This window comes from Pezoporus occidentalis, unplaced genomic scaffold (assembly GCF_034315485.1).
Source record: "Pezoporus occidentalis ecotype Australia unplaced genomic scaffold, CSIRO_AGI_Poc_V1 ctg255, whole genome shotgun sequence".
NCBI classification, from domain to species: Eukaryota; Metazoa; Chordata; class Aves; order Psittaciformes; family Psittacidae; genus Pezoporus; species Pezoporus occidentalis.
Genome location: NW_026914448.1, coordinates 512,342 through 540,330, shown reverse-complemented (window position 1 = coordinate 540,330; position 27,989 = coordinate 512,342). Strand labels below are relative to the sequence as shown.

The following is a 27,989-nucleotide window of genomic DNA, read 5'->3' as shown; positions in this document are numbered from 1 at the left end:
TCCTCCATCAAATCACAAATCCAACCAGAAATCTGTCCCTCGAATCAGAAATCCCCCCCCCCAAAAAAAAAATCAGGAATGCTCCCAAAATAATCAGAAATCCCCCCAAATCAGAGCCTTTTCCCCCAAAACTGAACCCTCCCCATCAAATTGGACCCCCCCCTGCAATAACCAGCCCCTCCTTCAAATAAATCAGATCCCCCCACTCCAAAATACGAGGTTCCCCCCCCAGTAAGGAGTCTGGAGCCGAGTGACCCTTCCGCTTTATCTCTTGGATACTCTACATAGAAAACGGGGTGACGGGGGCTGCCGCCGCCCCCCCTTTTACAATATAATAAAGAAAGTCATAAAAATAATATCCCCCCCCCCTTTTTTTTTCCTTATTATGTGCACAAAAATGGACCTTTTCTTATGTTCTTTCATGCACCGTTTCGTTAGCACCATATGAGGAGGCTCCGGAGCGGGACGGGGACCCGGGAGACCAGGATCCAGGGATGGGGAAGGGGGTTTCGGGGGGTCCCGGTGATTGGGGGGGGGGGGTCCCGGAGCTCAGCAGCCGCCGCAGCTGCGGGCGCAGGAGGCGACGACGGTTTGGCAGAGCCCACTGGTGGCCATCACCCCACACTTGGAGAACTTGTCCCGGCACAGGTCGGCTGCGGGAGAGGGGGAATCAGCCGGGAATGGTGGGAAAACAACGCGCATCCCATTGGGATGTCATAGCCCACAAAGCGGGGGGGGGGGGGGGAGCCCCTTCGATAATGCAGCCCATGGGGTGCGATTTGGTGGGGTTGTTGGGATTGTCCAGCCCGCATCACCGTGGGAAAAAGGGGATCGGGATGGGAATGAGCCCATCCTTACCTCGCAGCAGCTCTTCGTGGGCGCACACGGTGCGGACGCAGATCTCCTTGTTGATCACGTAAACCCGGCGGAGGCTGGATGAAGGGGTTATGGGGTTGGTGTCAGTGAACAGGGGGGTCCCCAAAATAGAGGGGTTAGGGAAGCTCCCCCCCCACCCCTTCCCATCCCTGCTCACCTGTAGAAGCAGATCTCATTCAGGCACTGCTTGCAGGGCTTGTGCACGGAGTAGAGCCTGGTGCAGGGGTATTGCTCCTCCCGGCAGTCTGCAAGGAGAAAAGGGTAAATCCATAGGGATGAGGCCTGACGCCCTGGGGACGGGCTCAGCATCCACTCAACTCTAACCCAGTGTTCTCCCAGTCCTCATCTTCAAGCCGGGGTGTGAGCACTGGAAGCGCATCCTTACCCCAGCTGGGATGAAAGGCAGGATGAGCCCCCCCAAATGGGGACCAGGGAGGGGGGACAAGGACTCACCAAGGGGTCCTGGCTCCGTGGGCTCAGTCTCGGGGACAGCAGCTGTGGGGAGATTGAAGGGGGGGTGGAACGGACGGACACGACATTTAGGGATGGAGCAGAGCATCTTTGCCTGGGTTTTGGGGCTGGAGCATCCTTATGGTGGTACCCACCTGGGGTTGGAGCCGGCACGACTTCCTGCTGGGATTGCTGCTGGGATTGGTACCGAAACTGCTCCTCAGGGGCACGGGGGGTGACATCTGCAGGGAGATGGACAGTGCGGGCACCCCCCAAAATCCTGCTCCCCCCCATCCGCCGTCCCGCAGGGAAACCACTTACCGTGATAGTCGTAGTAATCCTGAATTTCTGGGGAATAAAATGGAAAACAGCAGAGGCTGAGGGTGGGATTTAGGGACAAAACACCCCCCATCAGGGCCAGTTGAGCCATGAGCCTCCCCCCGTATCTTCAGCCAGTCTGAGTGACGGGAGAACCCCCCCCAGCCACCCCAGGAATGGGGCAACATCCCACGGCAGGGGGTTAAAAATAAAGCCTTAATGAATAGTTGGTAGAAGGGGACAGGAGAAGAACACCTACAAGGAGAGAGGTGGGAGTGCGTTGGGAGGAGGCTGGAAGTGTCAGGAGGAAAGGGATGGAGCAAAGAGCATTGAAGAGGCATCGGATTGGTGGCGTTAGCCAGAGGAAGCAAAAAGAGGGAGGAAAAGGAGCAGGAGGGAGGTGGGTGAAGCCTCTCCCGGGTCAGGGAGCTCTAACCTGATTGCTGGTCGTACTGGGAATATTGCACCGGCTCGGGGTAGGTGATGCCTTCAAACCTGCTGTACTGCGCCTGGACCAGGAGCGCTGCTGGGATGCAAGAGCCGGGGGGAAGCATCACTTAGAGGGGCACAGGCACCCCCAGCCCGGATGGGGGTTCCCTGCTCTGCCTCCACCTCTCCTCCTTTGCATCATCCCCCAAATACCATCCCAGAGCTGTCCTTAGGGACACGCTGCCTGGAGAGGAGGAGGGAGAGGAAGGTGGGATGCTCACTGATGGGGGAGCTGTGATTCCTGCCTTGTCCAGGCACAGCTGGGGATGATCCCGATGTCTTGCAGCACCTGGGTACCAGGACCCTGCCCATCCTGCATCCAGCTGACCCCAGTGATGCTCCTGACACCCCGGGCATCCCCTGTAACCCTTATGGAGACCCTGGGAGCTAATCCAGCCATGGATCCAGGGGGGAAAGTGGTGTTCAGAGGCCACTGTGCATGAGATGATGGGATCACACAAGCAGAGTGCTGCTGGAAGCGGGGATCAGGTCACTCCCATCCCCAGGGCATGGCAGGGATGCCCCATGGTCTATCCAGATGCCGCATCCCTCCTTATCCTCCATCCATCAGCAGTGGGAATGATGCTGGGATGGGACTTATCTTCTCTGCCCACTCTCCCCCATGCTGCCCCCTCCTTCCTAGGCTCCTTCGGCCTCAACTGCTTAATGTTTTCCATCTGCTCCCTCCCCTTTGTGTGGAGATGGTTTCACCCAAAGCTTTCCTGGCTCCCGGCTCCGTCGCCTCCCTCCTTGTTTCCATCCCGCCTTTGCCAGCCCCTCCGGGGGTCACCAATCACCACTTCTCTGGCTGTTATCCCAGCCACCTCCATGTCCCCAAGCAGGAGGGATGCGCTTGGTGCCAGACCCCCGGTACCCCCCACCCTGAAGCATAAAGAGGAGCCTAAACCGGGGGTTGGGGCTAGTTTTGGGGTGCAGGAGGCGATGGGGCGATGCTTGCCCCATATGGCTGCAGCGCCCAAGGGTGGCCCCTGGGGTCGCCTCACCTTGGGGACACTCACCTGGCACACACAGCAGGAAGAGCCCGAGCGCTCTCATCCTGACAGCAGCGATGGAGGGGCAGCGCGGGCCGGGATGCAGCCGGAGTCTGGATGGGGCCGAGGGGACAAGCAAAGGGATTAGGGAACAGGGGACACAGATCCCAGACCCCTCCAGTCTCCATCCCCTATAGCAGCCCCCCCCCCCTCCCGGCCCGTTGTCCTCGGGGATTGGCTCAAAAACCCACCCAAACCCCAGGAAAATGAAGAAACCTCCCCAAAACCGGGCTTCCCGCGGGAATTGCAAGGACCAAACCCTCAAACATCCCGCAGGCAGCATGAGGGGGGATGAGAAATGCTGGAATGTCTGAATCACTGCCATGGAGGGGGGGGGGGAGTCTGGATCCCCCCCAGTCACTTGGGGTTCCATGCCCGGGATTTTCAGCCCTGCTCCTCGGGAAAGGGATTATCCGGGGGGTCCCCGGTGCTGGGGGATGCTCTGTGTGCTTGGGAATGCCCTAAATCCAATGGGATGTGGAGATCTGGGGAGGGAAAAACCCGCTTTCAAGAGAAATCCCGCGCTGGGGGTGGCAGCTTTGGCTGCTTGCGGCTTCCCAGCACTTCCCAAGCGAGATTCCATGTCAAGGTCTGTCTGCCCTGGCGGGAGCACGGACCAAAGCCGGCTGTGCCGGAACCCCGGTCCCAGTGGTGGCTGGTGGGGACGCCGGCGCAATTCCCATCATCCCAAACCAGCTCCAGGGGGGAAAACTGGGGGGAAAAAGGAGAACTTCTCCCACAAAGCTTCTTTAAGATCCAACTGAACGTGTTTGGCTGCTGGGAATGGAGCAAGGCGGCTTTCCTGCTGCGCCGGGATGGAGAATCCCTCCCGGCACCCCCCCCCGGGAGCAGGGAAACTGAGGCACGGGTGGACATGACCAAACCCATTGGTATCCATTGGTGTCTTGCTCCTGGTGCTGGGAGGAGCATCAGGAGGGTCCCGGATCCCACCAGCTCCCAGCTGGATGCAGCATCCGGGAGGGGAATGTGGCTTCCCCATCCCTGCTGGGATTGAGACCACCCTGGGGAAGGTGGGGTCAGTGGGACCATCATTAGAGCATGGCAGCTCCTTATGACCATGTCCTCACCATCACCTTCTGGTGAGCACATCCTGCACCATCACCACTATGTAACACCTCTTAGGGACCACATCCTGCACCATCGCCATCCCGTAACACCTCTTAGGGACCACATCCTGCACCATCGCCATCCCATAACACCTCTTAGGGACCACATCCTGTGCCATCACCGTAGTGTCGCACCTTCTGGCCCCCATGTCCCCAAGATCACCAAAGTATATCTTGTAGCGACCAGGTCTTCACCATCACCAGAGCACAGCACCTTCTAGAGACCGTGTCCTGCACCATCAGCGAGGCACAGAACCTTCCTGTCCTCACCATCACCAAAGTGTGGCATCCTCGAGGGACATTGTCCTGCACCATCACCGTGGCGTTGCACTAAGGACCAATCCTCACCATCACCAAAGGCAGCATCTTTTAGTGACCACGTCTTGAGCCATTATCCAGTGCTGCACCTCGAGATCATCAAAGCATAGCATCTTCTAGGGACGTTGTCCTGCACCTTCTAGCCACCGCATCCTCACCATCACCAAAGCACCTTCTAGCATGGAACCATAGAACCAGCCAGGTTGGAAAAGCCCTTTAAGCTCATCAAGTCCAACCTTTACCCCAGCGTTGCCAAGGCCACCACTAACCCATGGTAAAATGCAGCTGCCACAGTTGCATCTTTTGGGCACCACATCCTCTTCCATCCAGACAACTGATTCCAGACCCTTCCCAGCTTTGGGAAAGCCACACGGTTGGTCCCTGCCTGAGCTGGGATCTGATAACCAGGAGTACAGTAACCAAGAGTTTGGTGGGTGCCAACCAAAGCACCCAGCCTGCCTCCAACACCAACCCATGGCTGCAACGTGGTGGGATGTGGGACCCTGCAAGCTCCATCTGCTTCCCACTGCAAGGGAAGCCTCAGACCCGGGTTTAAGCCAGGCTAATTGTGTTTTGGGATTAAAGGGATTGCACAGGGATGAGTGGGATCATGGCACAGATCTGGATTTGGTGGGTGCTTGGAAAGGGACTGGAGGCTTTATCAAGCTGCTTAGATCCTGCCTTGGATCTGGGTCCTGGCCAGGATCGGATGGGTACAGGGAACCAGGGGAGCCTGGGGCTACCTCAAGGTGCCAGAAAGGGATGCAGATGCCCATCCTGGCTTTTGCTGGGTGTCCGGATACTGGAATCCTAAGGGATGCTGGCACCAACATCCTGCAGCCCCAAATCACCTGGTGCCATGTATCCCACTGGGATAGCTTGGGGCAAGGCTGTGGGGCAGATGGATGCCCACCTCCGGAGGCGTCCCACATCATCCTCCCATCACTCCATTGCTCACAGAATCACAGAGTGGTTTGGGTTGGAAGGGACCTTAAAGCTCATCCAGCTCCAACCCCTGCCCCGGGCAGGGACCCCTTCCACTGGAGCAGCTTGCTCCAAGCCCCTGTGTCCAACCTGGCCTTGAGCACTGCCAGCAATGGGGTGCTGGCACAGAACCCGGAGCCAAGGCTCCAAGGATGCAGCCCCACAGCTCAGGATCAAACCCCCCCCCCCCCCCAGCCCCTTCATTCCCCAGCACCGTCTGCAGCGCCCGCACCCTCTCTCGAGGCCCAATTCCCCCTGAATTCCCCCCAAACACGGAGCTCTTGGAGCGAGCCCGCACGGCTTGGCCGGGAGCGGGGACAGTCGGGTCACGTCTGCCCTGGCCTCCTCTCCTCCTGCTTGAGGCCGTCGGAGCACCCAGCACCACCCCCAGAGCCCCTCGGCAGCGATGCTGGGGGTCACCAACACCGTCCTCACCCCCCGAGTGCCCAAAGAGCAACGGGGCCACCTCCTCCCTCCTCCTCCTCCTCCTCCTCCTCCTCCTCCTCCTCCTCTCCCTCCTTCGCCTTTCCCCCCCCACCAGCACCAGTGAGGGGAGGGGGGTGATGCCCCAGGTCCCCTCCCCAGCCCCATTCCCCTCCGTGCAGGGGTCCAGCGGCTCCAAGCGCGCCAGATGTTGCTGCAACTGCACATCTGGGAACAATCAGCCCCGAAGAAAGAACACCACAGCCTCGCTCTTTCATTCTGCTAAACCCCACCTCCCCCCAGCCGTTCCCCCCTCCCCCAGCTCCCTTTTTTTTCCCCTTTTTCCTTTCTTTCCTTTTTTTTTTCTTTTTTTTTTTTTTTCCCCAAGCTCTCCAGTTGCCAGAGGGTGGGAGAACAAAGGGAATAGAAAAGGATTCACTTTGGGGGGGGGGGGCTTTAACCAAAGGTAAAACCCAGCCCTTCTTTCCCCCCATTCCCATTTTCACACATCGCGGTTTCATTTGGGTCCCGTTCCCACCCGGGGCACACACACAAAATACATGGAAATACTGAAATATCCCTTTCCTACAGCCTCATCCCAGGAGGGAAAGAGGAAAAATGCCGTTCCCTTCAGGCATTGTGGGAGTTTGAAACTTTGGGAAGCGGTTAAAAATCGACTGAAGTGGTTAAAAATCTACTCCATCAGCTGTCAGGCTGCAAAAATGCCCCCCCCCCCCCCCCCCCCCCCCCCCCCCCCCCCCCCCCCCCCCCCCCCCCCCCGGCTGGAGGCTTTTTAGCACCCCAAAAATGAGGTGGGTTTGCTTTGTATGAGCTTAAAAGGTTGGAGCAGCTTTTCCGAGCCCCGCTGATGGAGTTTTAAGGCGGTTTCAGAAGCCCCAAAGATGGGGTTTGGTCCCGTGGGGTGCTGGGGGGATGCGGGATGCAGGGGTTGGGATGGGGGGGTCCCTCTCGCCTGGTCCTTACCTCTCGCGGTGTCGGTGCTGGCTCTGCCCTCGGCCGGGTCCCTTCTCGCGCTTCCCAAAACTCCGAAATGAGTTAAAAGCCTAAAAAACAACCCAAAAAGCAAAGCTCCTACCTCCAACATGGGGGATCCGCTGGGTCCTAATGCCACACCTGAGCCGGCCCCTTCCTCCGCCCCAACGGCTGCCTGTGAAGGAGGGGGATAAGAATGAAACCAAACTGATCAATAAGAGCACAGGGATGCAGTGGTCATCAGGGATAGGGACTGGGTTTTCCCAGGTGGATGAGTTTGAAATGGATTTAATGCTACTTTGATTGTGAAAGCAAGGAGGGAGGAGGATTTTGTGCAGCACCGAGCACAGCTTAGGCTGGGTTTTGTGCTGCTGTAGGGTGGAGGGAATGAAGGGGTCGTGTCAAAGCATTGCTCCATGATCCCGGGTGTCTGGGGGAAATGGAGATAAACCCCCAAAACTGGGATACCGGCACCCCAGAACACTCCTCACTCCACGCTTGGCATTAGCGCTCCATCTCCCACTGAAGCAGCGAGGATGCTGCAACCCCGCAGCGGATTTAAAGCTTTATCCCAGGATGAAGGGAAAATAACTCAAGAATTCCCTGTTTTCCCACCCCGTCGGAGGATGCCGGAGCTGATCCGCAGCCCCTGTGTGGTGCTGGAGCCAGCACTGCTGACCGTGGGGCCCTCTTTCCCCCGGCTTGCTGGCGGCTTTCCGCAGCACACAGGATGCCGGCTGCATCCCAGTGAGGCCAGGGATGCTCCATAAACCCCCTGATCCTGGGGGGGGGAACAGAACCAGCACTGGGGGGGGGGGGGGGGATCCTGCACATTTTAGGGAGTTATAAGCCAGCAATGGGGCAAACAGAGCGCTCGAGGGCTGGGATGGAAGGAGAGGATCTCTGGAGATGGGGATGAGCAATGGGGAGGATGATTGCACCCGCTGCACCCGCTGCACCCACAGGCACTCACGCCAAGGTGTGAGCACAAAGGGGATCTGATTGCTCCAAAACCAGTTTCAGACTAGAAGTGGGGGGGGGGTAGGGTGCTCCCATCTCCTGTCAAGCCTGGTTTTCCAGGCTGGAGGATGGATGAAACCACCACAAAGACTCCAAACACCCAAAAGCTGCTCCCATAAAGCTCCTGCTTGTCCCGAACCCCAGCCCTGTCCCTGTCCCCAGCCCTGTTAACCTCTAACCAAGGGCAGGAGCTGCCTGTTAATCATCAAAGAGACTTTGCAACCCCCCGGGCAGGAGCAGCCAAGCAAAACACCCCAGGGCAAGGGGAAAACCAGGGGGGCAAAGGGTCCCCTTTTGCTCTCCCAGTGACCAAGCCCAGGGCTCGGGGGCCTGTGTGTGTTTTGTGCGCGTTTCCAAGCTCAGGCAGCCTGGTTTAATAACTGCAGCCTTGGCTGGGCTGTCAGGAAACCTCTTACCTCTGCTTGTGCCTCATTTCCTGATCTAATCCCCAGCTCCCGGAGGGCAGAGGCGCCGCTGGCGCTCGCAGGGGCTTCGACTTTCCATGCAGGAGACTCCCTGCAAGAACCAGCCCTAGATCCAAGAGCCAGGCTGAACCCCCTGCTTCGGAAGGGGGATGCAGGCACCCCAGGGGCTCGGCTCGGCCGCTTTTGGGATGCGGCATCTCCATCTCTTGGCTTTTCCGCCCTGGAAGGAGCGAGGTTTTGCAGCCCTGGCGAGGACACCTGGGTTTTTCCAGCAATTACGATGGTTTTCTAGGAAATTCAAGCTGGAAACAGGCTCGGGGGTTGTTTATACGCAGACGGAGCTGCTGCAATCCCAGCGGTGCCGGCTCTGGATTCACTCTGCTTTGGGGCATCGAGGACCGCATCTTCCAGCCCAGAGGGAGAATGGGGGGGGCCTCAAAACCTCTTTCACCTTCTCCACTCCCCCATCCACTCCTTGCCCTGCCCCATTCACACAGGCAGCACAAGCAAGTGCTCAAGAAAATAGTGTTACTTTATTGGAGAACGCTCAGGAAGCACCATCCAGACCCGAACGTTGCTCTCACACCTCAATGCACCGCAGGAGAGTTAAAAAATACAGAGATTCGGGGGGGTTTAATGCTACAAAGGTCCAATAACCCAAAAGCAGAACTGCTCTGTGGGAGCATCACAAGCGCAGGGGGCCCACGGCTGGTCCTGGGGGTGAGCAGCATCCTTTGCAAGCTGGGGATGGGGGGGGCTTTGTAAACAGTTCCTACACATCCAGGGTGCTTGCTTGGGGAGGCTGCAGGGCTTTTGTGTCACAGTGAGCAGATGGGAGGTTGCAGTGGGTGTCCTCACCACGAGAGCATCAGGTTGGTGGTTTAGGACAGTCAGGAGAGGGAAAAGGAGGTGGCATCCCCCTGTGTAACAGTACTGGTGCCCAGTGTGGGGAGGTGGGTCCATGGGAGCAGGAGAGGGCCTGGAGGAAGAGCTGGGATGAGAGGGGATGGTTTCCTCTCTTCTTCTTCTGGACCTTCTCCCCCAGTTTGCTCCTCCACCATCTCCTCCCCACAGCCACGATGCCGAGGGTCTTCCCGCAGGATCCTTCCTGCCGCATCCCTCCCTTTACCAGGATAAATAAATAATCAAGCGTCCATGGGCTGAGGGCAGCAGCACCCGGCCCGTGTTATCTCACGGCGATGGACATCTTGGGTGTCGCAAAGAGCGGTTGGTTGAGGGGGGGCCAGGCCGGCTGCTGCTGCCTCAGCTCCTTCTCCAGCCGCTTGAAAAGCTTCTTGGATGGTTTCTTGCGGCGCAGCCTGCGGAGGCAGCCGAGGAGGCCGTGGTCCAGGGCGGTCTGCAGCGAGCATGGGGGGGAGAACAGGCGTTGGGGATGCCAAAGGGAGAGCAGAGCCGATGGCAAGGTGAGCCTGGCTCCCTCCATGGCTCCTGGAAAAGGGGTTGCTTGGATGGATCCAAAGGGATGACATTGTCCCTTGTGTGCCCAGTGCCCACCTACCTCCAGCACGAAGGCAGCGAAGAAGTTGAGGGCAGCGATCCCCAGCAGCAGCAGCTTGAAGTTCAAGTCATCGATGCCCTGCAGCTTCAGCAGGGTTTTGGGGAAGCCCAACGGGTAGAGGGTCAACCATATCATGAGGCCAAAGAGGAGGATGAGGACCACCAAGAAGAGCACTGAGGAGGAGAAAGAAGAGGGCTGAGGAGCAGGATGAAGGTTTGATGTCTCTCTTCACCCTCATGACCATCATCACCCTCACCATTGGTGTAGAGCGGCTCCCGGAATGGGTACCCCTTGGACATGGCGACGGCCAGGATGAGGTACTGGAAGCCCGTGACACAGAAGAGGACTGTGTTCTCGTAGTTGGGCAGGTTCTGGGGAGCTGTCACCGTGCTGTTCAGTGGCACGTACCTGAGCCAGGCAGGGGACAAGGCAGAGGGTCAGCCAGGGCCACGCAGCGTGGCTGGATGCATCCTTGATGCCAAAACCAAGGCCAACCACTTGGGCTTCGTTGTGATCCTTCCCATCACCAAAGCCAGGTGAAGCTGGGTCCCTTACCAGCCCTGTGAGACAGTGATGAAGTAGCTGAGGACCTGCACGGTGATGAGCAGAGCTGTCTGAAGGAGGAGGCTGCCCAGCACCAGGACACTGATCAATGCCCCTTGGGGACGCTCCACTCCCAGCTCCTGGGCAGGACCGGTCCGACCCATCAGCACGGCCACCGTGGTGGTGATGATGAGGTCGAAGAAGAGGAACTGGAAATCGCTCAGGTTGGTGTTGATCTGGGAAGCAGAAAGCTCAGGTCTCAGTGTGGGGATAGGAAAGGGACAGGATAAAACCCAGGTGGGACGAGGTGACCCAAAGGCATTTGGGCAACCACAGGACTCACGGTGTAGAGCAGCAGGACGGACACGAACTGCACCAGGCTGTACAGGGCCATGTACTTGAAGACACCAAAGGAGGTGACCAGTGAGCACCTGCCCTCCCTGCAGCGATAAAGAGGGATTCACCCACCAGGCACAGCACCCTTGCCATGAGCTGTCCCAAAGAGGGGTCGGAGGCACTCAGGAGACCTCCCACCCTGGCTGTATCCCCCAACATATGGGTCCCAGCAGCTCACCGGATCACAGTGGGCACACACTCGATGTTGGCCACACGGGAGGTGAAGGGTGAAGCCACTGATGCCTCTGCCTCCGACAGCGAGATGCCCACGTCGGCCGCCTTCAGAGCCCCACAGTCGTTGGCACCGTCCCCACACATCCCCACGCAGTAGCTGTGGTGAGAAGGGATCATGAGCGGATGGGGGAAAAGCGCTGGGGCTGCAAGATTGAACCCCCCAAGGATCACCCCACATCTGGGAGAGGGCAGGATGTGATCCGCAGCTGCCAACAGCTTCTGCACTAAGCATAGGATCCCAGAGTCCCAGACTGGTTTGTGTTGGAAGGGGCCTTAAAGCTCATCCAGCTCCAACCCCTGCCACGGGCAGGGACCCCTTCCACTAGAGCAGCTTGCTCCAAGCCCCTGTGTCCAGCCTGGCCTTGAACACTGCCAGCAATGGGGCAGCCACAGCTTCTCTGGGCACCCTGTGCCAGCGCCTCAGCACCCTCACAGGGAAGAGCTTCTGCCTAAGAGCTCATCTCAGTCTCCCCTCGGGCAGGTTAAAGCCATTCCCCTTGGCCTGTCCCTACATCCCTTGTCCCAAGCCCCTCTCCAGCTTTCCTGCAGCCCCTTCAGGCACTGGAGCTGCTCTCAGGTCTCCCCTTCAGGAGCCTTCTCTTCTCCAGGCTGCCCCAGCCCAGCTCTCTCAGCCTGGCTCCAGAGCAGAGCTGCTCCAGCCCTCGCAGCATCTCCATGGCCTCCTCTGGCCTCGCTCCAGCAGCTCCACGTCCCTCTTGTGCTGCTGCCCCAGAGCTGGATCAGGGCTGCAGGGGGGGTCTCCCCAGAGCGCAGCAGAGGGGCAGGATCCCCTCCATGACTGCTGCTAATCCCCTCTCCCTCCATCCATGGGGGGACTCACTTGAGCTCCTGCAGGCTGCAAACCAGCTGAGCCTTCTGCTCGGGCAACATGCGGGCGAACACGGTGGCTTGGATGAGGATCTGCAACGACGGGAACGCTCTGTGTTTGTCCCACAGCATCCTCATCCCTGCCCATCCTGGTTATCCTGAGCTTCGCCAGCTCAGCAGGGCAGAGGTACCTTGCACCAGCAAGGAAACCCCCCCATGGCACTCAGTTATGGGGGGTTCCCAGCCATGGGACTCACCTTGGGCAGCAGCTCAGCAAAGTGCTCACAAACCACAGCAAAGGATTTGCCGTTCAGGGCGAAGTGGCAGGGCTGAGGCTGCAGGACACATCCATCCCTTGGCTGGGACAGACCCTGCAGGGGAAAACAACTCCTTTCCTACAGCTCCAGCCCCGGGGCAAGGCTCTGAACCAGCATCCTCAATGCACACGGAGCAGGGGGTAAAGGAACTGCAGGTAAAGCAGTGTCTCTTAAAGCTTCACTTCAGGCATATAAATGATGGGATTTGGGATAAAGAGCTCGTGGGAGCAAGCCCTTCATGTGAGGCGCTGGCTGCTTCTGCTGAGTGTTTGGAGCATCAGCTCAACCATGATGTGCCCATAGGGAGAAACAGGAGCAGGACATCTCCTAACGGAGGCTTTAAGGGGCAGCTCTGAGGGATGCTGGAAGCGCCCCCCGAGCTCACGGGCGCTTTGGGCTTCACAACCCCCTCCCGAGACGCTGCCCCGGGACCCACCTCCGACTGCTCCTCGCCCTGGGAATGCTCGGCCGGGATGAACTTGAGGGCAGCGGGTTCGTGGTGGCTGGGAGGGGAGGCGCTGATGAAGATCACCCGCTCCTTGGGCTCCACCATGCGGCAGCTCCGCGCCACGTTGATGGCTGTGAGCATGTTGTCTCCTGGCAGAGAGAGACCCAGGCGCTGAGCAGGCACCAGCAGCGATTGCTGCGCAGCGTCCTGCGAGCCGTGTCCCTGCCAACCTGCCACGGCCCCTCTCCCAGGGAGCCCTTCGCTTCCCTGTGTTTTGGGGGACAGCTCGTTCCTTACAGGCTGGGTGCGGAGTGGATGGAGCAGCCTTGAGGAGAAGGGCTTGGGGGTGCCCCATCCCTGGCAGGGTTCAAGGCCGGGCTTGGAGCAAGCTGCTCTAGTGGAAGGGGTCCCTGCCCGTGGCAGGGGTTGGAGCTGGAGGAGCTTTAAGGTCCCTTCCAACCCAAACCAGGCTGGCATTCCGTGATTCCTGGTGGAGAACCCTCCGCCCCTTGCACCACGTCAAGGGCTGACCATGTCCCATCTCTTCCCGAGCCCTGTGTCCCCATTCCCCCTGCAGGGTCACCTGTCACCATGATGGGGCGGACGTTGGCGTTGCGCAGGAGGTGAATCACTGGTGCAGACTCCGGCTTGAGCACGTTCTTCATGACGAGGAAGCCCAGGAAGCCCAGGCCGCTCTCCACAGCTTCCCTGGTGGACACAAGGAGCCCTTTCAACACCACCTTCAACACAAGCATCAACTGCTACAAACAGCTAAAACCCAGGTGGGTTCGGAAGGAATTCCCTGCGGGCTGCTGGGATGGAGCATCCCACGAAATGCCTGGCGCAAACAAGGTCCAAATGGAGACAGAAGTTGTTGGCACCAACCTGGGGAGCTGCAGGGCCTCCTCGAACGTGGTCACTGAACTCAGGGGCTTGGAAGCCAGACCCAGGACCCGGAACCCATCCGTGGTGTAGTGCTGCAGCATCTGGGAGAAATCCACGGGCACTGCCAGCCACGAGGGGAAAACCAAGGTCAAGATTGCTCCTGGATGAACCTGGGCTGTGTGGACCCAGGGCTCAAGCTCCCAAAGGACTGGAGGGCTTTGGCTGCTCATCCAGCCTCCAGTCCCCATCTTCTAGCTCCTGTTTTCTTCCCCCCATGCGGCTGAAGGTCTTTAAGGGTCCTGAAAGTCCCTTCCAACCCTATCCATTCTATGATTCTATGAAGCTAATCCAAAGCCCTGTGCCTCTGGGGACTGCCCCACAGCATCACCAAGGAGAATTCCCTTTGGGGGTGAGCTGCAGGGATGCAGATGGATGATGGAGCAGCAGGACCAGGGCAGTGACAGTGAACCCCCATCTCCATCACGTACCAGTCTCCTTCCTGCAGAGGCTGGCCACCATCTCCGGAGCACCCTTGACATAGACATGGGCTGAGGCTTCACTGGGCAGCTTCACCAGGACACTCATCCTCTGCAAGGAGGAGGAGAAGGGGAATCGCCGGAGGATCCCCACAGGTAACTGGTGCTTCTGTGGAGAGGGAGAAGGTGTCAGGGCCAGGCAGGACCCTCTCCGGGAGGTACAACCCCCCTCCAGGGGCTGCGGAGCACAACCACCCTTTGCTGTGTGGGGAACCGGAGCGACTGCTCCATGGGCTGTACCCTGTCCCGTGGCTGCTCTTCCTCAGGTGGAGGCTTCACCACAGCCAAGACCTTCATCCCAAACTGCTGGGAGGCAGGTAGCTCGCCTTCCTCCTCCTCCATCATCTCCAGGCGCTGAAACCCAAGGCATGCTGAGATAGAGAGACGCCATCCACCGCATGGATGGTTTCAAACACCCCTTCTCCTGCTGTGTCCCACCTCCTTCTTTCCAGACAGGCACCTTGCCCATCACTTTGCTTACCCAGCCAGTGGACTCCAACATCTTGAGGTCCACAGGGTCCCCGATGGGCTGTGCCCGCAGCACCGACACCGTGTGGCAAGTGGCCAGCGAGTAGAGCAAGGGACCAGCGGGCAGGCAGCGGGGCTCGTGGACGATGGGCATGAAGTGGTTGTTCTCCAGTGGAACCACCCCCCACACATCCAGCCCTTCCTCCGTGAGGGTTCCTGTCTGTGGGGATGAGGATGGAGGGTCCACAGCAGCCCCTGGAGACGGGAACTCCAGCCCCGTGGTGATGTTCAGGCCTCACCTTGTCGAAGCAAACCAGGCGGATCTTCCCGCAGAGGTTGATGCGGGGAGGGCTGATGCAGAAGATGCCCTGTTTCTTCAGCCTGTTCTGGGCATAGATGGTGCCCACGGTCATGGCAGCCGGGAGAGCCGGGGGCACGATGACAGTGATGAGGTCGAGGGCACGGATGATGATTTGCCCCACAGGGACCTGGCAGGTGAGGAGGAGGAGGGGTGGGCATCCTGACAGCACTCACCCATCTCCACCTGCATGTGCTGATGGTCCCAGGCTGTGCTCCAGGACTCCCAAGCTCCTACCTGGTTTTTAACCAAGATGAGGATGCTGTAGAGCGTGCCGATAAAAGCTGTGCAGGAGGAGGGAGGAGAATGGGCTTGGTTACAAAGCAAAGCAGATGAAGGGTGAGTTCACCCATGGCAGAGGAGTTTGGCTGCTCCTGGTCGTGCCTCTGCGCTCAACCTACCCAGGACGGCGAGGAACAGGACGAACTTCACAGCATCCTTGTAGAACTTGAAGCTCACAGGTTTGGGGTAGAGGATGGAGCTGATGAGATCCCCTTTAGCTGTGCAGAACCCTGTGGGAGAGGGGCAGGAGGTAACCATGGGCAAAGGCATAGAATAGAATCATGAAATCATGGGATCAACTGGGTTGGAAAAGCCCTTTCAGCTCATCCAGTCCAACCATTCCCCAGCACTGCCAAGGCCACCACTAACCCATGGCACTGAGGGTGTGCGAACGCTTGCAGGGATGGTGCCTCCAGCCCTGCCCTGGGCAGCCTGATCCAATGCCTGAGCACCCTCTGGGGAAGGAATTGTTCCTCAGCTCCATCTAAACCTGCCCTGGTGCAGCTTGAGGCCGTTTCCTCTTGTCCCATCCCTTGTTCCTTGGGAGCAGAGCCCAGCCCCTCCTGGCTCCATCCTCCTGTCAGGCACTTGTAGGGAGCCATCATGTCCCCCCTGAGCCTTCTCTTCTCCACACTGAACCTGGGCTTCCTCAGGTCCCTCAGCCCTTCCCCATCACACTTGTGCTCCAGGCCCTGCACCAGCTCCATTGCCCTCCTCTGGCCCCAAAGGTCCCTTTTCCAAAGGACGCAGCTTAATCCCGGCTTTAGCCCTTAACCCCTTACCTGTGCGGGTCACCACGGCCAGCACTTCCCTGCCCACATAGGACTTGGCTTGGATGACCTGTGTCCCACAGAACAACGTGTGCCGCCGGTGCTCCTCCGGGGAATAGATGGTGCTGCCAGCTGGGAGAGGGGTCTTCATCACTGGCACGCTCTCCCCTGCATGAGGAACACCATGGAGGGAAGAGGAACATCATGAAGGGAGGAGGAACATCATGGAAGGGAAGAGGAACATCATGGATGGAAGAGGAACATCATGAAGGGAGGAGGAACATCATGGAAGGGAGGAGGAACATCATGGAAGGGAGGAGGAACATCAGGGAGGGAGGAGGAGGGAGGAGGAACATCAGGGAAGGGAGGAAGAACATCAGGGAAGGGAGGAGGAACATCAGGGAAGGGAAGAGGAACATCATAGAAGGGAAGAGGAACATCATGGAGGGAGGAGGAACATCATGGAAGGGAGGAGGAACATCAGGGAGGGAGGAGGAACATCAGGGAAGGGAGGAAGAACATCAGGGAAGGGAGGAGGAACATCATGGAAGGGAGGAGGAACATCATGGAAGGGAGGAGGAACATCATGGAAGGGAGGAGGAACATCATGGAGGGAGGAGGAACATCATGGAGGGAGGAGGAACATCATGGAAGGGAGGAGGAACATCAGGGAGGGAGGAGGAACATCAGGGGAGGGAGGAGGAACATCAGGGAAGGGAGGAAGAACATCAGGGAAGGGAGGAGGAACATCAGGGAAGGGAAGAGGAACATCATAGAAGGGAAGAGGAACATCATGGAAGGGAGGAGGAACATCAGGGAGGGAGGAGGAACATCAGGGAAGGGAGGAAGAACATCATGGAGGGAGGAGGAACATCATGGAAGGGAGGAAGAACATCATGGAAGGGAGGAAGAACATTATGGAAGGGAGGAAGAACATCATGGAAGGGAAGAGGAACATCATGGAGGGAGGAGGAACATCATGGAGGGAAGAGGAACATCATGGAGGGAAGAGGAACATCATGGAGGGAGGAAGAACATCATGGAGGGAAGAGGAACATCATAGGAGGAGGTTTATCACCCTGGGGGGTCAGGATCCAACCAGCCTGCATGGGAAAGGGATGGAGGAGGACACAAGGAGATGCAGGGCTTGCTCCGTGCCCCCAGCTCCAGCTCTCACCCGTCAGCATGCTCTCGTTGACCATGCACTCGCCCGTCAGCAGCGCAGCATCGCAAGGGACCAGCATCCCATCCGCAGGGAGGCTGATGCAGTCGCCCGGCACCAGGTCTGCAGAGCTCACCACCACCTCCTCTGCAAGAGAGCAATGGCCACACTCAGACACCTTTGGGAAAAGGACTTGGAGGAGGGCATTAGGGAAAACTAGGACCTAATGGAAGTTGGAGCCTTAAGAAGACTTTGTGAGGGTGAAATAGAGCTGCTGCTTCCAGGGTGCTGGCACACACACTGTCTGCTCCACTACAGCTCTCCAGGCAATGCAAGCTACACCTTAGCACATGCTAAGAGGAGTAATAGAGGGTGGAGTGGAGACCCCACAGCCAGGCTCTGGTGTAATCCCTGCAGGAATGGGAACCAGATGGTACCATGCAGGTGACGAACCACAGAGCAGCTGTCCTGGAATGAACCCGGAAAGGTTTGGTTTGGAAGGGACCTTAAAGCTCCTCCAGCTCCACCCCCTGCCATGGGCTGGGACCTCTTCCACTAGAACAGCTTGCTCCAAGCCCCTGTGTCCAACCTGGCCTTGAACACTGCCAGGGATGGGGCAGCCACAGCTTCTCTGGGCACCCTGTGCCAGCGCCTCAGCACCCTCACAGGGAAGAGCTTCTGCCTAAGAGCTCATCTCAGCTCCCCTCTGGCAGGTTAAAGCCATTCCCCTTGGCCTATCCCTACAGGCCCTTGACCAAAGCCCCTCTTCAGTGGTTACAGTCTGCTTGCCTGTTGCTCCAGGCTGGTTTCACAGTCCATGTGCTACCATTGACCCTCATCCTGTCACAAACCTGCCTTTTGTATAAGAGAATCCTTCAGCTGAAGCCCTTTTTTGTGTAAATCTCCAAAGATTTGAAGAACTGAAATAAGGGACTTGGTGACGCTGTCACTGCAGGTCCCAACAGGTCGGTTGAATCCCCCCCCCCCCCCGACACAATGGGCTGTCCAGTAGGATCCCCACACCAGGTTGTGGACAGACTGTGACACTGACAGGCTGATCCAACAGAAAGGGTTCAAGGAACCCCCTGTTAACAGGTGTCACATCATCCCCATCCCAAATCCATGCCGGGAGCCCTCACTCATTGCAGGCATCACACTCACCTCCGCCGGAGCGATGGACTCGGACACCCACTGCCATCTTGGCCATGTTCTGCAGCGTGGTGCTTTGCTGCAAGGGAGGGAGCAGTCAGCTCAGAAAGCACAGCAAAGCATCCATAAAACAGGTCTGGAAGGCTCAGGATCACAGAGGAAGGACAAGGAAACCTGCTGCACCACTGGGAACATGGGCTGTCCTCACCCAGCTGGGCTCAGAGGGAGTTCAACATCAGCACAGAGGTCAACCAGCAGCAGAGAATAGGTTGTTTCACCAGAGCTGCTGGTCCCAAATAAGCCCAGCACCAACCTTCCTTGTCTCGTAGAGGGACAGCCCTAAGGAGATGGTGGAGATGAGGAAGATGCAGGCAGCGTAGTAGTAGTAGGCGTCACAGACCCACAGCACGATGCTGAACACTTGGAAGATGTAGAAGGGATTGAGAACCTAGAAGGGAACAAGGAAGGTGAGAAGGGTTTGGGGAAAGAGCTTCCTCCAGCTCATTGTTGAAGAAGGGGATCCTGCCCCTCTGCTCTGCTCCCGTAAGACCCCACTTGCATCCCTGTGTGCGGTGCTGGTGTGCCCAACGTAAGGACATGGAGCTGCTGCAGCAAGGCCAGAGTAGGCCACGAGGATGCTCAGGGGCTGGAGCAGCTCCTGTATGGAGACAGGCTGAGAACATTGGGGCTGTTCAGTCTGGAGAAGAGAAGCTGCGTGGAGACCTCAGAGCAGCTTCCAGTGTCTGAAGGGGGTTGCAAGGATGCTGGAGAGGGACTCTTCATCAGGGACTGTAGAGATAGGACAAGGGGTGATGGGTTCAGACTGAAAAAGGGGAGGTTAAGGCTGGATATAAGGCAGAAGCTCTTCCCTGTGAGGGTGCTGAGGCGCTGGCACAGGGTGCCCAGAGAAGCTGTGGCTGCCCCATCCCTGACAGTGTTCAAGGCCAGGTTGGACACAGGGGCTTGGAGCAAGCCGCTCCAGTGGAAGGCGTCCCTGCCCGCGGCAGGGGTTGGGACTGGGAGAGCTTTAAGATCCCTTCCAACACAAACCAGGCTGGGATTCCATGACTCGATGATTGTGAGACTTCCAGCTCCTTGAGGACCAGCTGCTGATGCAGAGGAGCAGCTGGCCCTTCCCTGGGGCTGGGGATGCACCAGCTGACTGCTTGCAAACCCTCCATCCTCCCTGGCCTGGTTTATGGCTGATAATCCTGAGGATGCTCAGCCACCTCTGCAGCCAGCTGGGATGCTCCTGTCTGACCTAAGGGGCAGGATGGGTCCCCTCCACCAGCTCTGTCTTCTCTGATCTCCTCCCTACCCAAGAGGAAGGACCTGCAAAGCCCTTGCAGGGAGGGACCTGGAGCAGGATCTGCCCTGGGACAAGAGGCTCTTTGGAAGCACTGTGGATGCACACACACCTCCTCCACCAACAGCCTCGCGTAGGACTTGACCGGCACCTCGATGAGGTTTGCGCCGTAGATCTTCCTTCTGCAAAGGGGACAGGAAAGCAAATCCACGCTAGGAAAAGCTGCATTTCCATGCTGAGGGACCCTCACACTGCCCGGACCTCCTTGGGAGCTTGGTTACATGGAGAAGTCAAGCCAGGGCAATCCAGCCCACTTCTGCTTTGAGGTCTGAATGCAGGAAGAACCCAGGCTCCGGGATTTGCTGGCCCCTGGAAAAGCCTCATCTCTGCTCCCCACATGGCCCATGGAACTGGTAGATCCCTACCTGGTGTTGTGGTCCTGTTGGCTGAGCCCAGCCTGCGAGAGGTGCAGATCTGCGCAGGTCCAGCCTTCATCCAAGATGCTGGCAAGCACCAGGGGAAAGGAAAACAGGGAAACGGAGTCAAAACCAGCAGGAGCCTGGCCCAGAGACACAAACACCACGTCCAAGTCCTTGCTGACAGAAAAGAACCCTTTGGGAACGGGAGAGGATCTTGTTCCTCGGCCCCTGCTGCAGCATGCGGGTGCCAAGGAGCAGGAACAAAAGGGCACAGTTCAGAGAAGAGCATCCAGCACGGGGCAGCTGCCAAAGTGCTTTGCCTGGTTTCCTCTGCCCACAAAGACAGGCAGCACCAACAGACCGGGGGAACAGCAGCGGCTTCCTTGACCCAGCACCCTGGGATGGTTGCCAAAGGCTCTGCAGTGCAGAGAAAAGCTCCAGCCCCAGTGGTTGTGTGACCTCCGGATGGGTCAGGACCACATGGAGGGGGCTGAGGGGCCAAAGGGAGCAGCAGAGAGATCACAGAATCCCAGATTGGTTTGGGCTGGAAAAGACCTTAACCCCTTGTCCTGTCGCTGCAGCCCCTGATGAAGAGCCCCTCTCCAGCATCCCAGCTTTGATGCAAGGAGTTTTGCTGTGGCAAAGGGGACAGGGGAGTACCTGACTTTGCAGTACATCTGCCGCCGCTCGATCCAGACATAGCGCATGCCCTCGAAGAGGTAGTACCGCAGGATGTTCTTCTGAGGACATGAGCACATGGTGTCAGCAGGACACGAGGGAGAGGCATTGCAAGGCAGAGGTGGGAAGGGTCACCGGTGTTACCTCTTCCTTCTCATGGAGCCGGATGGTGTCCCGGCTCTCCTCCTCTTCCGACACACCGATAGCGATGCTGGTCCTGCGGTCCTCCAGCCTGGCCCCGGGGTGATGCTCCAGGCTGCTTGGGATGGAAAACAAGGGTCAGGCCTTCCCCATCCCACCAGCTCTGCTGTAAACGGCCCCGCTCTCTGGAAGCCAAATGCAGATGTGAGCCCCTCGCCATGTCCAGATGTGAGCCCAACTCACCTGCCCTCACCCAGCGCCTCTGTGCACACACGCGTGGTGAAGCACTGTCCGAATTTGTCCTGCAACAAAGACACAGGGGCTGAGCAGAGGGAATGGGGGAGCTCCCCATGGATCCCCCCTGCTCCTGCAAACAGGGACAGCGGCCCAGGTAGGGAGCCCCATTCCCAGGTGCTGACTGGGCTGCAGGGACAATGAAGAGAAACACAAGGCCAGGCTGGTGGCTGCGGAAAGCAGGAAGGAACAAGCCCAAGGACATCACATCCTGGGAAGCCAACAGCAGAGCCCAACCCCAGACCTTCCCAGGACTTACTCTGATGATGACCCAGTCGGCCTGGCTGAGGGCACAGGGTTTGCACTTCACCTGCACCTCCAGGCTTGGCTTCCAATGGAAGAGGACGAGGAGCAGCCCTGCTGTCAGCACAGAGCCAATGTGGCACAGGGCCACCCGCCACGTCGTGGTCTGGTAGCCCGTGACCTCCTGGAAGAAAGGAGGAGACCTGTATGGGAATGCTTGTTCATAAAACAAACTGAAATGAAGGTCAGCAAGCACCTGCATCCTGCACTGATGGAAGCCCTGAGTCCTGGCACGGTTTAACACCAGGCAGGTGACAGCAATGTAAATCTGGGGCTGAAAAACCATTGTCTTGTGCCGGTGTTGGACAGGACAAGGGGAACGGCTTTAACTGCCAGAGGGGAGACTGAGATGAGCTCTTAGGCAGAAGCTCTTCTTGGACGGGGCTTGGAGCAAGCTGCTCTAGTGGAAGGTGTCCCTGCCCGTGGCAGGGGTTGGAACTGGATGAGCTTTAAGCTCCCTTGAACCCAAACCCAGTTTTGGTGCCAGCCCAGCAGGGCGCTGCCTCCCTGCCCACACCTACCATGCGGGATGTGTCCGTGTCCGTCTGCAGCGTCCCGTATCCCGGCCGCTGGTTCCCCAGCAGCCTGCTGCTGTCTGCAAAGCCAAAGAACAGGGAGGGGGGGAAATAAAGAGATGCTGATCCCGGGGGTTATTTAGGAGCTGCCACGGTGATGGGCTCCCGGCTGCAGCAATGACATCCCTGGATCAATCCCAGGAGGTGGCTGGGCTCCGTGTCCCCTCTTCCATCCGCGCTCCCGGCAAAGCTGCTTTGGGAGGGGGATGCTGCGGGCACGGGGCATCCCAGGACCTCCCAGTCACCTGCCTGTGGCATGTGATGGTCACACGAACGATGTCAAAGGAGCCCAAGGAGAAAAGCTGGCACAAACCCAGTGGCTTAGAAGCCAGGGGAAGGGAGCGGGGCTGGTCCAGAGCCAGGTCAAGTTCAGGGAGAGCTCTCTCAGGCACTTTTCATGCTTGTTTGCTCCTTGTGTTCCTCCCTGCATGGAGGAGGTGGCCACAACATTGGTGTTTTCCAGTTTTAAGGATGCTCAGAGTGGCTCAGCACCTCCAATTGCTGCTGAACCCCAGCTGGGGAGATGGGGATCGCTGGAGGCATCGCCATCATCAGACTGGTTTGGGTTGGAAAGGACCTTAAGAGCATCCAGCTCCAACCCCCTGCCACGGGCAGGGATTATCCCAGGTAGATTTTAATCATTACTCTCCATGCCATGAAGCTGAACTTGCTCATTATCCGTGTATCCACATGGGATTACGAGCTGTGGCGTCCCAGCTCTGGGATCTTAGAGCAGCAGCAGGGAGATAACACGTGGCACAAACACCAACCCAGGAGCGAGCTCCCAGGCCTGCAGCATGTGGATAATTTCCTGGTTGGGGCAGGTTCTTGTTTCCAGGTGACTGGATTAACCAGTCACATGCCAGCTGGGAGCTGTGCTGGGAAAACCACCCCGGATGGGTGGATTTAAGCTTAAACAAGGGAGATTCAGGTTGGAGATAAGGCAAAAGCTCTTCCCTGTGAGGGTGCTGAGGGGCTGGCAAAGGTGCCCAGAGAAGCTGTGGCTGCCCCATCCCTGGCAGTGTTCAAGGCCAGGTTGGACACAGGGGCTTGGAGCAAGCTGCTCTAGTGGAAGGGGTCCCTGCCTGTGGCAGGGGCTGGAGCTGGAGGAGCTTTAAGGTCCCTTCCAACCCGAACCATTCCATGATTCTACAATCCAAGCACAGCCACGTCTCCACCTGCACTCTGCTGTTACCAACACTTTAAGACCTTACAAGCAGCAAAGCTTTAGGGGTAGCCGCAGCCAGCTCCATCCTTGCACCATCCCATCCCCATCGGGCTCCTCACCTCCTGCTCCCATCCCGGGTGCTCCCTAGAGCACAGCGAGCGATAGGGCTGTTGCCTTGACTCACCCCACCGGCTGCACCGGAGCCGTCGCGGCTGGGATGGGATGCGGGGATGGGATCCGTGCACCCGGGCAGCACCCGGGAAGGAGCTACGCCACCGGTTTGAATCCTGAAGCAGAGGCCACACCTCGTGGGCAAACACAGCGCAGGGCACTCGCTGAGCCTCTATGGAGAGCCCTGGGACAAGATCTGCTGCTCCCTCTGCTGCTAAGCAGGGATCAAGAGGGATACAACAGCCAGGAGTGGCTGCAAAGGGAAGAGGGGAGCCAGGAACTGGATGCTGGAGAGGGACCTCCATCAGGGTGTGCAAGGACAGAACAAGGGGAGTGGTTTAACCTGCCAGAGGGGAGACTGAGATGAGCTCTTAGGCAGAAACTCTTCCTTGTGATTCAGTCTGGGATTCTGTGATGCCCTCACATGTAGCACATGCACTGGCATCCAAGCAGAGCTGGGAACCTCGAGACCACACATTTCATGGCACTGAACACCTCCTGCAAAGCAGCCCCAGCCCAGGACCATTTGTGAACACCGGCACTGGTCCCTGCCCCAGGGTTCTGCCCCCAGATGCAGCCTTTCTCCCCAGCAGCATGTCCATCCTGGAAGCAGATGTGTGCTGGTCACAGAGACCTTCTCCACAAGCTCCCTTTGCAGCCACAGCCCTTTACAAACACCTTTCCTGAAGCAAACAAACCCCAAAAGGACTCCCAGATCTCCCTGTGCTCTTCTGTTCCCAGCTCGATGCTCCATAATGAGCAGCGTTATCCGTCCATCCATCCTCCATCCATCCATCCATCCTCCATCCATCCATCCATTCTCCATCCATCCATCCATGCATCCACCCATCCATCCATCCATCCATCCATCCATCCATCCATCCATCCATCCATCCACCATCCTCCATTCATCCTTCTCCATCCCTCCATCCACATGGTGCTGCCTGATCAATGGGACAGGGTTGGCAAGGTCAATCTGGGCCCTTGGAGACACAGCAAAAGGAAGGAAGGAAGGACGGAGAAAGGAGAACTGTGCTTGGGTCCTGCAGGGCAACATGAGGAACTTCCAGAGCAGCCTTCAGGCTTTCCCCTGGGATGGGAGACGTCATGGGCAGGGGCATGCCCAGACCCAGGGAGGGCTGGGATGAGATGGCGCTGATCTTCCTGCCCTTCACACCCAGCCAGCATTAACTCATCCACACGAGCCAAGCGATGAGAACACGCCAGAGCCGGAGCAAACGTGTTCCACCAGGAGGTCTGGTCCTACCCGGACCTGGCAGCAGCCACCAGCGGGAACAGCCCAAGGCTGAGAGAAGCAAAAGGACATGGCTCCATGCAAGGTGGGGATGTGGAAGAGGGAGATTCGGGCTCTGCCGTCACCAGTAATCCCAGGGGAATTGTGCTCATGCATCCAGCCCTGGAGATGGGTGAGGGAATCAAGTCCTTGTAGGGAAAGTGCTCAGCCAGCAGCTCTGTTCACCTCAAACTGGCTCCTGGCTGGATTTGAAGGGAATCATAGACTCATGGAATGGTTTATGCTGCAGGGACCTTAAAGCCCATCCAGCTCCAACCCCTGCCACGGGCAGGGACCCCTTCCACTAGAGCAACTTGCTCCAAGCCCCTGTGTCCAACCTGCCCTTGAACACTGCCAGGGATGGGGCAGCCACAGCTTCTCTGGGCACCCTGTGCCAGCGCCTCAGCACCCTCACAGGGAAGAGCTTCTGCCTTATCTCCAACCTGAACTTCCCCTGTTTCAGTCTGAACCCATCACCCCTTGTCCTATTGCTACAGTCCCTGATGAAGGTGGTGGCACAACCAGCGTTTGCTTCACCACACGCTGACACCACCAGCTAAAGCAGTGTAATGTGGTCAAACCCTTCCAGCAAGGCAGGTTTCTGCCCCACGCTGGGCAGGGATCACGCTGACCTCTCTTTACCCAGGCTTGCAGGACCTCCCTGTATGGCACAAGCCAAAGAGAAGCACTCAGTGCTTCAGGGAGCATCCTCGCTCAGCAACCATTGGCCATGCAGCAAGAGGTTGTTTAGAGCCAAACCCCACGTCTTCCCCCTATCCTGGTTAAATAAAGGGCTCTATCACACTGAGGAAGAGGAGGGATGTGCTCCTTGCAGCTCAGCACCCCTGTTTTGGAATGTTAAGGCAGGATTAGAGCATCTCCTGCCTCTGGAGCCAGCATCTGTGGCTGGCAGCGTTCAACCCAGGTGCCCCCTTGAGAAATCTGGAGAGGGGCTTTGGACAAGGGCCTGTAGGGACAGGCCAAGGGGAATGGCTTGAACCTGCCAGAGGGGAGACTGAGATGAGCTCTTAGGCAGAAGCTCTTCCCTGTGAGAGTGCTGAGGCGCTGGCACAGGGTGCCCAGAGAAGCTGTGGCTGCCCCATCCCTGGCAGTGTTCAAGGCCAGGCTGGACACAGGGGCTTGGAGCAAGCTGCTCTAGTGGAAGGGGTCCCTGCTCTAGTGGCAGGGGTTGGAGCTGGGAAAGCTTTAAGGTCCCTTCCAACACAAACCAGTCTGGGATTAAGAGGGTTGAGGTTTAACCCCCCCGAGTGTTGCTATGCTGTGGATCTGGAGTAAAAGATGGGGCAAAGGGGGTCTGAGGGGCTGGAAGTGGGGTGGCCACACTGGCAGTGACCATGGTGGCAGGGACCACGGTGGCAGGGACCACAGCCATAGCACAGCCAGGCACCCAAGGAGATCTGCAACGGGTGCTGCCCTCTTCCCTTTCCTGCCACAAAGCTCTTCCTTTCTCATTCAGACGCTCCTCCATGTCAACCAGGGCAAATTCAAAAGGAAACAAGGTCGGAAGGGCTCCACTGGTTCTACATGGAATGAGAAACGCCAGAGACACAAGGATGCTTCCTCCAGCTCAACACTGCATTCCCCAGCCTCTTCGGAACACCTGGGTGCATTTTCCCCACCTTCTAAAGGGTCTTTTGGCTGTAAAGTCAAGCCACAGCCAGCCCAATCACTGAGGCTTCACTCACCCGACATTGCATTACGTCCGTTCCCGACAGGAGACAACCCCGGGGTGCTCGGTTCGCAGGGTCAGCCAGGCAGCGCGGTCCTTTGTAACCTCAAGATCCACCTCGTCTGCGCGATGATCCCACCAAAGGCTCCTCCGCTCCAGCTGCGGGTCCCAGCGAGCTCGGAGGATCCCTAACACCGAGTGGGAATAACCCGCTGGCAGGGAAGCGGCTCCCGCTGTGCCGCAGGGATCCAGCCGCAGGCTTTCGGAGCATCCGAAAGCGTCACTTCGGGTTTCGTTTCCCCTCGTTCCGGGTGGATTCATCAGCAGGAGCCTCTCCACACGGTCCCATGGAGCGGTGCCGGCCGGAGCGGGGCTGCGCGCTCGTGTCCCGACGGGATGTGAAGCCAAACCGGTTCTGCAGTAAGGAAGCACCCATTAAAAGCAGCAGCAGCTCCCCCGTAACAGCACAAGCCCAAACCTCAGGATCCGCGCTTGCCAGACCCACAGCACCCCAGAGTGCGCTAAAGGCTCCTCGGGGGTGATGCTGCGCTCCTCTCTTCGCTCTGACCCCCTCATCAAATCCATGCGGGGAGGGGCTGCACCCCGCTCTGCATCATCCCCACCTCCTCCCCCTGCTGCAAAATAAGGCCAAAAAAAAGGCAAAATAACGCCGAATAGAGTGAGGGTGCGCTCCCCCCTTGCACCCTAATGCAATCCCCGACCCACACAACCCAAGGCACCCGCACAGCAAAGTGCAACCCCGGAGCCACGCACGATGTGCTAACCCCTATTGGGTAAGCGAGGCGGGGGGGGGTGTCCCTACATCCCTTCTGCACCCCCAAACACCCGGCGTGGGACCCCCCCCCGACCTGAGCTCATGGCGGGCGGACACGGGCGGGAGCCCCGGAAGGGCGGAGCATGTGGGATGCTGGGATTTGTAGTCACTTACCCCCCCCCCCCCCCCCCAAAAGCAAAGCAGCATCCCAACATAACCTGGGATTAACTCCTCTTAGGGCTTTGACCCCAGATACTGCCAGGAAATGCACTGGCTCTGCCCCCAAAAGGGCTTTGTACTCCCACATCTTTCAAGGAAAGGCAAAGGGCTGCACCCCAAAAGTGCTTTTAAACCCCACATCCTGCAAGGAAATGCACCAGGCTCTGCACACCAAAAAGGGGTTTTCACCCCCATATCCTGCAAGGAAATGCACTGGCTCTGCCCCCAGAAGGTTTTTTTACCCCCATATCCTGCAAAGAAATGCACTGGCTCTGCCCCCCAAAAGGGGGTTTTCATCCCCATATCTTGCAAAGAAAGGCAAAAGGCTGCCACACAAAGGGTGCTTTGTAACCCACATCTTGCAAGGAAATGTACTGGCTCTGCCCCCCAAATGAGGCTTTGCACCCCCATATCCTGCGAGGAAAGACAATGAGTTCTGTGCCCCTAAAGGGGGCTTGCACCCCCATATAAGGATGCCCCCAAAAGGGGGTTTGCAGCCCCCCCCTTTTCTCTCCACTCATTTGCACACTGGTGCAGGGTTTCCTCCTGGAAAGCTGCTCCAAGGGAGATTCTGAAGCCATGACCT

At 58.1% G+C, this 27,989-nt stretch overlaps 2 protein-coding genes across 7 annotated transcripts; both read right to left on the bottom strand.

The window, feature by feature from the left end:
• Positions 1-246: 246 nt before the first annotated feature.
• MFAP2 (microfibril associated protein 2) lies at positions 247-7,417 on the bottom strand. 4 transcript variants are annotated; one of them, XM_062623625.1, is made up of 9 exons: positions 7,022-7,417; positions 3,153-3,238; positions 2,081-2,170; positions 1,648-1,674; positions 1,482-1,568; positions 1,330-1,371; positions 1,034-1,121; positions 859-932; positions 247-653 (listed from the first exon to the last, which is right to left on the bottom strand). In XM_062623625.1, exons 2-9 carry the CDS (start codon positions 3,187-3,189, stop codon positions 550-552), a joined length of 549 nt encoding a protein of 182 aa, XP_062479609.1. In that variant the 5' UTR covers positions 3,190-3,238; positions 7,022-7,417; the 3' UTR covers positions 247-549. The 4 variants fall into 4 exon arrangements, with proteins under 4 accessions (XP_062479609.1, XP_062479610.1, XP_062479611.1 ...); XM_062623626.1 differs by having other exon boundaries at positions 7,134-7,417; XM_062623627.1 differs by having other exon boundaries at positions 2,081-2,167; positions 7,022-7,415.
• Positions 7,418-8,989: 1,572 nt separating this feature from the next.
• On the bottom strand, positions 8,990-27,296 carry ATP13A2 (ATPase cation transporting 13A2). Of its 3 annotated transcripts, XM_062623619.1 has the most exons (30): positions 27,279-27,296; positions 26,426-26,824; positions 22,033-22,106; positions 21,468-21,635; positions 21,158-21,216; positions 20,918-21,029; positions 20,756-20,835; positions 20,102-20,179; positions 19,789-19,858; positions 18,684-18,818; positions 18,383-18,449; positions 17,237-17,368; positions 16,072-16,227; positions 15,409-15,519; positions 15,245-15,291; positions 14,949-15,137; positions 14,663-14,869; positions 14,422-14,535; positions 14,134-14,290; positions 13,646-13,766; positions 13,344-13,468; positions 12,749-12,909; positions 12,253-12,366; positions 12,009-12,088; positions 11,112-11,264; positions 10,881-10,977; positions 10,550-10,773; positions 10,251-10,402; positions 9,995-10,167; positions 8,990-9,832 (listed from the first exon to the last, which is right to left on the bottom strand). In XM_062623619.1, the coding sequence occupies exons 2-30, from the start codon at positions 26,430-26,432 to the stop codon at positions 9,662-9,664; spliced, it is 3,534 nt and encodes a 1,177-aa protein (XP_062479603.1). In that variant the 5' UTR covers positions 26,433-26,824; positions 27,279-27,296; the 3' UTR covers positions 8,990-9,661. The 3 variants fall into 3 exon arrangements, with proteins under 3 accessions (XP_062479603.1, XP_062479604.1, XP_062479602.1); XM_062623620.1 differs by lacking the exon at positions 27,279-27,296 and having other exon boundaries at positions 20,756-20,832; positions 26,426-27,025; XM_062623618.1 differs by lacking the exon at positions 27,279-27,296 and having other exon boundaries at positions 26,426-27,023.
• Between the last annotated feature and the right edge of the window lie 693 nt (positions 27,297-27,989).

Coding starts and splice junctions, on each gene's coding strand:
- MFAP2 (XM_062623625.1), bottom strand. CDS start 3,189: ATGAGAGCGCTCGGGCTCTTCCTGCTGTGTGTGCCAG. Junction 2,171..3,152: donor CTTCCTGCTGTGTGTGCCAG/GTGAGTGTCCCC, acceptor CTTGCATCCCAG/CAGCGCTCCTGGTCCAGGCG. Junction 1,569..1,647: donor GGATTACTACGACTATCACG/GTAAGTGGTTTC, acceptor ATCTCCCTGCAG/ATGTCACCCCCCGTGCCCCT.
- ATP13A2 (XM_062623619.1), bottom strand. Junction 12,367..12,748: donor AGGGCGAGGAGCAGTCGGAG/GTGGGTCCCGGG, acceptor TTTCCCCTGCAG/GGTCTGTCCCAGCCAAGGGA. Junction 10,403..10,549: donor ATCACTGTCTCACAGGGCTG/GTAAGGGACCCA, acceptor TGCCTGGCTCAG/GTACGTGCCACTGAACAGCA.